The 8,489-nt window shown below is 43.7% G+C and overlaps 2 protein-coding genes across 2 annotated transcripts in view; both read right to left on the bottom strand.

Annotated features, from left to right (window-relative positions):
* The window catches only part of adnpb (activity-dependent neuroprotector homeobox b), a 12,605-nt gene extending 10,068 nt beyond the window's left edge, over positions 1 to 2,537 (bottom strand). Inside the window, 1 exon segment of the mRNA XM_039801412.1 lies at positions 1,977 to 2,537. The gene's annotated coding sequence lies outside the window, so the exon portion shown is untranslated.
* Positions 2,538 to 3,721: 1,184 nt separating this feature from the next.
* On the bottom strand, positions 3,722 to 8,489 carry dpm1 (dolichyl-phosphate mannosyltransferase subunit 1, catalytic). The gene is made up of 9 exons (XM_039799245.1): positions 8,317 to 8,489; positions 7,826 to 7,925; positions 7,162 to 7,195; positions 7,001 to 7,077; positions 5,857 to 5,882; positions 5,579 to 5,674; positions 5,377 to 5,445; positions 5,146 to 5,260; positions 3,722 to 4,200 (listed from the first exon to the last, which is right to left on the bottom strand). Exons 1-9 carry the CDS (start codon positions 8,445 to 8,447, stop codon positions 4,096 to 4,098), a joined length of 753 nt encoding a protein of 250 aa, XP_039655179.1. The 5' UTR covers positions 8,448 to 8,489; the 3' UTR covers positions 3,722 to 4,095.

The following is an 8,489-nucleotide window of genomic DNA, read 5'->3' as shown; positions in this document are numbered from 1 at the left end:
ACCAACCAGGCAGTTCTGTCGATCCGGCTGTTGGTCTTACTGTCTTGCCTGTCTGTCTGTCTGTCTACCATTCAGAAATGTGCAAGTGCTAGAGTGAGTGTAAGAGACACATACCCCTGCCCACTTCCTCTCTCTGTCTCTCTTTCCTGCTTCCTCCCAGTACTTGCAGATGGCGCTAGAGAGGAGCTCCATTATGTAAGCCTCCCCATACTCTCCCTTTTTCTCCCTGCCTCGCAATACCATCACAGAATGGCGCCTCCTATTGAGTCAGCAGCAGCAGCCTCTACAATATGTCTGCAGTGGAGGGGGAGGGGGAGGGGAGGGGAGGGCTGGGAGGGAAGGGAGGGATGTTGGAAGGGAGGAAGGGGAGGGACAGAAGGAGCTGGAGAGATCAGTGTGGGGGGAGGGGGAGTGTGAGAGAGGATGAGGTGAGGGAGCTGGGAGGAAGAGGAGGGAGGGAGAGAGAGCGAGAGCGAGAGAGGGGAGCGAGTGTAGAAGGAGTGTGAGGGGAGAGATGAGAGGAAAGGAGAGAAGCCAGAGAGTGAGCGACGGAAGTGGAGGGGGGGAAGGGAGGGGATGGGATAGGGAGGCAGGGAGGTCAGACAGACAGGCTCGGTGGAGAGGGAAGGGAGGGAGAGTGAGAGGCCGGGGGGGGAGAGAGAAAATGGAAGAGGGTGAGAGAAAGAGGGGGCGATGGACAGGGAGGGAGGGGAGGTGGGAGGAAGAAAGAAGAAAGGGAGAGAGAATAAAAAAGCCAAGTAGAGGCTGGGTAGGAGGGAAGGGGGGGAGAGAAGGAAGAAGAGAGGGAGGAGAGGAGATAGGAAGCTGCTGTGCTCCGCTGAGGGCCGCTGGCAGAAAACAGGTTTCCCCCTTCGACTGTGTTATGAAAAAAAAAAAAAAAAAAAAAAAAAAGGAGGCCTACAAACCTTCAACCACAGATTTCCTCACGCTCATTCAGTCCTCCACTGGGACATGGTAACCTATGTTCTTGGCTGACTACTGCAGTTTACACTTCTCCTTCAACGTGTAGATGTTTACTGTGAGATAAGCTTCTGGTGACATCCATATTCACACCGATACCAGAAAAGTTTGGGATGCCTAAATGCACTGGCGTTAGTTGTGTCAGTTTATTATGGGGGGGGGGCTGTCTGTATATGAGGCTCTATGTGAGTAGGGTTGATGGCAGTGAACATGATCATAATCTGACACTTGTCCTGACCAAGTGACAGCCCTCCTCCTCTGGATCAAACACGGGGTATGAGTGCATCACAACCCCGGTGTCATCTGGCTGAACACCGATCGTATTCCGATCACCACGGTTATTCAAAAGAACATTTCATAAATTTAGCAAAAGATTATAGGAATTTTACGCCACAATCTGTCTGTGGTTGTGAATGTGTACCATGTGTCCCCCAAGACAAAACTCTCTGTGCGGTCTACACTTTAAATATTCATAGCATTTCTCGCATTCAAAACGTTAACGCGCAAGATCTGGCCGTGGTAGCCGTGGTTGTGGACATAAACCAAATCGTGCGGCGAGGTAACGTTAGTGTCAGTGAATCTAATCTCTGATCAACATCTGGCTGTATTTAGATCGATACGTTTGTCAGGGAGCTTCTGCCACTGACAAAGAATGGGGACACACCGCGCCAAGTTAGCATGCTAAGCTAGCCAACTCGCATCAACAACATTGGCTGTTCAAAACTAATGGTGCCATTTCTGTCATAAATGTCCACATAGGAAATTCGCCGGCATTTTACCTGGGCGGTTATAAACAAGCCTACCGGATAAGTATTTCAACTTGAGGTTACGTTGAACCTCCCCCCCCCCCGTTACTAGGAACATAACGTTAGCCAAGTTACCTTAGCTGTAATGTTAGTCCAGCGCCACCCATCGAATCAACGCAGGTAGCCACAGCTAACAGCAAACTATCTCGCTTTTACGGTTATGGCCAACATTATGACAGACAAGTTTACCTGCTTTCACATCCAGTGCTCCCGTCTGAGTGAAATGTGTCACCTCAGAATGACTGAGGCGATGTATGGGCACTTTCACTTTTCCCAGATATCTCGGTAATATCCTTCGTGGGGGAGAACCAGCCACCCGGCCGTCGGTCAGCCCTACAAACCCGACTCTCTCTCGCCGAAAAGGGCTATCCTCCTCCTTCTGGTCGGCAAACGGGAACAGAAAGCCTCAGAGTCTCATTAGACAATTAAAACCTCCATTCCCTGGTGTGGTGAGGGCGAACACATGTCCTATTGTTGGGAACAACTAACGGCGGACCCCTCTTTCAAACAGATTGCCTAAAGTCTGCCTATAATTGCCTGGCAGCCGATTACGTTTTGCCCATTCTTTTCTCTGACAGACAATACACATCCAGCCTAGAAACTGCCCTATCCAAAATGGCGCAAATAAAAGGGGCGGAAGTGACATCTACTTGATTAGCATAAATAATCTCATTGTGAGATCGCGAGCCCGGCTCATTTAAACTCTTGATTGGCCTGTCAGTCAATTTGGCCAATCAAGCAAACGTCACTTTAAAAAAACAAACAAAAAAGAAACCTACCTCGTCCCCTTAAAAACTGCGACGGGCCTTTGGTTTCTGTGTTCGAGTCTGAGGTAAACAACCCAACACGACAGTGGCGGGATCTCGCCGACAGCGGGCGTCCTTCTGGAGTGGGTTTCTTGATTTAGGCGCATGCGCAGTTTGGCTACATCTGGCGCCCCCTCCCCCCCCGCCTCCCCTGCGGATCCTCGGATGTACACAGTGCCTCAGCACCGCTCAGTACCAGTTGGAGTGGTATCAACGGTTGGGCCAACGGTAGGTGGCGCTGTACTACACTACTGTTAGTAACTGTCCAATTCTACCAAACTGACCGGGACTACTTTCCTGCACGTTGCTATGGCCTGGTGAAGGGCAGCCCTAGTGTGACACTGCATTTAAATGGTTAAAATCTTGGTAAAACTTTTTAATCAGCTGTGGGTTATTCTTTCCCCATTACCCCCTCCTCATCATCACTCATTAAAGTGGGCCAACACCCACTTTTTGTGTTTGTTTTTTTAAGCAAAAATAGTACCTGACTGACTCTAGGTTTGATGTGTGGTAATTGGATTTAATTTCCGAATTATGCAACATATAACTTGATTTTGACACTGGACCCCTCAAGACAGGGCCGCAGGATTACATTTAATTGCAGGGACCAATTTAAGGCATCAGTATGCTTTTAAGGTGCATATTCCCTGATAAACTTTCACATAAATAAAAACAGTAAAAAACACAAATACGCCCGGGGCTTTCATGGCCCCGGGGCAGCTGCCTGCTTGGTTATTCAGCATTGCACAAAACACTTTCATAGGGTGAAAGGAGAAAAGTGGGATTTTAACTGTCTTTACTATCTGACTTTTTGAAATTCATTCATATATATTTATCCTGCTGCAACCTCTGGATGACATTGCCATTACTGCGCGTGAGGGAGATGTACAAGCTGGTACCGGTTGACTGCTACTGCCTCAACAAAGAGTGTACCACACCACGTGCTGGGAAGAACCACATGGTTTGGACCGAATGCTCTTTAAAAGGGAAATGAACAACCCCTTGCACTTGTTTTAGGTTGGATGTTGATCAATGAATATCAATAAGAGCAGCTGGTACATACCCATCTGAGGTTTTGACTCATTGTAGTAAAAAAAAAAAAAGGAGCACATTAAGGAAAAACAGAGCCAACAATACAAATCGTTTAATTTTATACAAACAATCACAGGTGTAGCAGTTAAACCTAAACCCATCTGACAACCTTGTTAATGTAAATTTCAGTCAGCTGTCTGGACTGGGAATGCACTTTGTTCAAAATTCATCGAAGAGGGGGATGGGAATGTAAAGCACTATGTTCCTTCAGTATTCCGGACGACTACTGGCAGAGAATGGTTTCATATTTACCGCTAACAGGGGAGAGAGAGATGTCTCCCTTGTCATTTGCCGTCATGTCACTGTCTAGACATCAGGACTCTGATACAACTACCAATTAAAGACAGCGACGTTAAGAGTGAAATGAACACTATATGACTGTCGGATGTCCAAAATGATTACATCACTGATCATGTCGTGGCGAAGAGTGTGATCAGTCCTTTCACGAACGACACAATCTCGTTCCCTCCAAGTTTGGACTCTCCATAAACTCGATCCACAAAGGAAATGGGTACCTGTTGTATGGAAGAAGAAGGAGAAGAAGGAGAAGAAGGAGAAGGAGAAGAGAGAATTGTTTCAGTTCACATCCAAAATCATGGCTGCCAAGTCACAACGCTGGCTTCCAATTCAGAGATTAAGGGGAAAGTTAAATTAAATGTAATGATATTTCTGGTCAGATTCTCGTTTTTTTGAGTTATATTTTAAAAAAATCATAGTAAAAGCCTCAACGCTGTTTAAAACCCAGGTGCAGATTTGTGGCAGATTTAAAAGAAAGAAAGAGAGAAACAAAGGGTGATTTAACTAATATTTCTTCATCTAAATAACATTAGATCAAGGTCTAGGGGATTTTAGGCCTTTATTTGAATAGGACAGATGAAGACATGAAGGGAGGGGGAGGGAGAGAGAGAGAGAGAGAGAGAGAGAGAGAGAGAGAGAGAATGACCCAGCAAAGGGCAGCAGGTCAGAGTTGAACCCGCGGCTGCTGCATCAAGGAATAAACCTCTATATATGGGCGCGCATGTTAATCTAGTCTAGGTTTGATAAATCTAATTATAGTGGTTTTTCATCTAGACCTGGTCCAATGTGGTCTGGATGCAGAAAAAACAGTAAAATTGTCCTTTTCCCTTTTTTTTTTTTTTTTTTACAAATACAGTAAAATGTTTCACAGATCTGACATGGGATTTTAAACAGTCTCTCAAGTCTATTTATTAATCTCATACAGATTTGACAAGTGTAACTATAGTGGTTTTTCATCTTGACCTGGTCTGATGTGGTCTGGATGTCCACATTTATAAGTTGGGTAAAAAAGGAGAATCTAGAGAAACACCATCATATCCTCCAAATCGGAAGCACAACTTGAGTATCCTTGCAGGATCCACATGATAGAAACAAAAAAAAACTCCGTAAATATTCTGCCCGAAAAACACAGAAATACATGAATTAATGAATTAGGGCCTCACTTCTCCGATTGTGTAGTTGAGCTGTCTGGCGCGGACGATCATCTCCATCTGAAAGACATACCCTTTGGACACGCACCGCTCAACCAGACTCTCCAACACCTCCTTCTTATACAACCTGACACAAGTGTGAAGAAAAAAAAAAAAGAACCAGCAGGCGTGAGAAAACACATTCTCGTGCACGTTCAAAAGTCAGTGGCACTTCCAGTATTTCACAACACTCGCAGCACTCACCTGAAGCTGCCTGTGAGGTCGGAAGCGCCGGGTCTCAACAACACCTGAGTCAAAAAGTTGGCTCCCCGACTGTGAACGAGAGAAGGAGACAGAAGACAGAAAAAGAAAATCAAAACTCAGCCTCTAGTCTGTTGTAATGAGGGTCAGTGCATCGGGGGGAGTGGAAAATGAAGACAGTGCACGGTTGTTGACTTGCAGCTACCTGATCAGTTTCCTGCGCAGGTCCCAGCCGTATACGCCGCCGTTCCCTTTGTATCGAGTACCAGACACCAGGTCGTAATCACCTTCCTTCTGCTTTCTGACCAACAAAACATAATGGTCTTAACTATTGGATTTCTGCACAATTGAATTTGTGGCACAGTAGCTTAATATTGTTTAAATATTTAGAAATGAATGTTGTGTGCACAAACTGAAATACAGTAGAAAACAAAAAAAAAAAAAAAATCACATGATAGGAAATGGAAATTTAGTAACACTTACTCAATAAATTCTGGGATGAATTTGGGCTGAAATAAAAAAAAAGGACAAAGAACGATAAATAACATGCTCGCAGAAGCGGTTATATTTCACATAATATTGCCATTAAATAAAAGGGTAATTTAAACGTTAGGGATGATCAACATGGCATCATGACTTTGCGTAAACATACACGCCACTTTCCTAAAGCCAAATGGCGTGTTATCTGCACGCATTTTGAGCTATCCACGTGTACGTCTACGCTGTATACAGCGGATGTAAACATAAACACATAAACAAAATTTGGGTTTAGGAAAAGAACATTGGGAAAGGCTTTAGTAACACAAAAATAATGACAAAAACACGACGGTGACCAACGTCACACGCTTAGGAAAACAATAAACGGTTGGGTTTAGGAAACAAAATTGGGGAAGGCTTAAAAAAAAAAAAAACGGTTGAAAAAACGCCACACGCAAGACGCGATCCCGGCTCTCCTAGGTGAAAGTCCCGTGTTTTACCCATCTACCACCCCAACCACCCTCCGCGGACTTACGTCCTCTCATACTACTCGCTACGGCGAAAATTCACATGTAATGTAGGTCAATGGCGGCAGAACGGCGTTGATAAACACGCTAAAAAGCGATTATGTGTCTTGATAACATGCCAAAATGGCATACGAATTGATAGAGAGAGAGAGTTGACAAAGAAAATAGATCAAGTAAGCTCACATCTCCGATGCAAATACTACCTAATGCAATTCAGAATCAGCTAGGGCTAAAATGATCACTTGATTAATCAATTAGTCGTTTGACAGAAAATTTGTCGGTAAGTAGTTTAATAATCAACTAATCATTAATCATCAATTTTTCAGCTAAAATTCCATCTCTGGCTCCAGCTGCTCAAACTTGAGGATTTGCTGGACAGGTCAATATATTTCGGTTTTAGACTTGTTCAGACAAAGCAAGCGATTTGAAGACACCATGTTGGGCATCAGGAAATTGTGATTGTGAGATTGTGGATTTCTCACTAATTTCTAACATTATATAGACCATGATTGAAAAAGTAACTGGCGGACTAATAATCAGTAATGAAAATAAGTGTTAGTCCTCCTGTACCTCATGTAAAGTGAACATATTGTAAACACATAATAAAAGAAGCCCACACTCACATGATGGGAAAGATCGGCGTCCATTATGATTACGAAGTTCCCAGTAGCATGCTTAATGCCGTGGATGTAGGCAGTGCCTTTGAAAGGAAACAGGAGCTCATCATTAGTTGGCAAAGGTTACTAGAATGAATACACCACTTTTCTTTTTTTTTTTTACTTACCAAGTCCTAATTTTTTTGCTCTTGGTCGAAGAAGCTGTCCCACAGAAAAGAGAGGTTTAAGAGTCTGCATAAAGATCCCATGCTCCATTCATTTACTAGAACCAACGGTTAACGTTACATGGGCGTAGGGCTGGGCGATATGGAGAAAATCAAATATCACGATATTTTTGACCAAATACCTCTATCAATACCGTAACAATATTGTAGTGTTGACTATTGGTGCTTTCACTAAATATTTACACAATGACAATTTTGATAAATAATCATCAGTAATGTGGATATAATGACTAAGTTAAGGCAAATAATAGAACAGTTACAACAGTCTGGTAAGTTCAGAAAATGACGTAACTTTACTGTAATGCGGCCTTTAAAACCAGGAAAAGACACCACTCATGCCTTATTACGATATCCAAAATCTAAGACGATATCTAGTCTCATATCACGATATCGATATAATATCAATATATCGCCCAGCTCTACATGGGTGTCCTAGATAGCTAATATTGTAAATAATACTCAACACCAATCAGTGTCTCTTAATTCTAATATATACATTTATACAATTGTAAGAAATGCAATGTTTGGTTCTTTTCACGGGAGTTGTTTGTTAAGTGAACCCCAGCGCCATCGCTGTGAGGGCGGGGATTACCAATTCTTAACTTACTATCTTGTCCTCTCCATATATTTTCTGCAACTGCTCTGCCACCTCCAGGGTCCCATCTGGGCTTCCGTCGTCAATGATAATTACCTCGTAGTTATAGCCACTGTCAAAAACACAACAACAAAATAAGAACATATAACTGAGGATGCAATTTACACACACACACACACACACACACACACACACACACACACACACACACACACACACACACACACACACACACACACACACACACACACACACACACACACAAAATAAGCAAACCGCTACAAACGTGAGCTAGAGGGAGCAAGCCAGCTAGCTAGTTAACTTGAAAAGTTTTTAATGTAGCCTCGACACAATAAATCTCGAACTGTAACGTTAAGAGCATCTATTAGTCGAGCTGTCATGTTCTCACCGGTTTAGTGACAGCTCATCACTGACAGGAGGCATTAACGTTAGCTAGCTAGCACTAGCCGAGCAGCTTTGCTAGCTAGTTCTCCGGAACTTACCTTTCACCGAAATATTTCACCAAAAGCCACACTATCAAAGGTAGGTTTTCCCTTTCGTTATAGGTAGGTAACAGTATCGAGTATTTGTCCTCACTGTCCCGGTTTGGGTGCGAAGTCTTTCGGCTTGCCATGGCGATGTGACTCTACGGAAACCACAATGCGCAAAGTTAGAA

The sequence above is a fragment of the Perca fluviatilis genome, chromosome 5 (assembly GCF_010015445.1).
Source record: "Perca fluviatilis chromosome 5, GENO_Pfluv_1.0, whole genome shotgun sequence".
NCBI classification, from domain to species: Eukaryota; Metazoa; Chordata; class Actinopteri; order Perciformes; family Percidae; genus Perca; species Perca fluviatilis.
Note: the sequence above shows the minus strand (reverse complement) of the source record. Positions and strands in the feature narration are given on the sequence as shown.

Bases quoted from the DNA above. Each gene is read 5' to 3' on its own strand.
- dpm1 (XM_039799245.1), bottom strand. From the start codon at position 8,447: ATGGCAAGCCGAAAGACTTCGCACCCAAACCGGGACAGTGAGGACAAA. The intron at 5,261-5,376 runs GTGAGTGCTGCG...CACTTGTGTCAG, and splicing joins GACCTCACAGGCAGCTTCAG to GTTGTATAAGAAGGAGGTGT. The intron at 4,201-5,145 runs GTGAGGCCCTAA...TCCATACAACAG, and splicing joins TCAACTACACAATCGGAGAA to GTACCCATTTCCTTTGTGGA.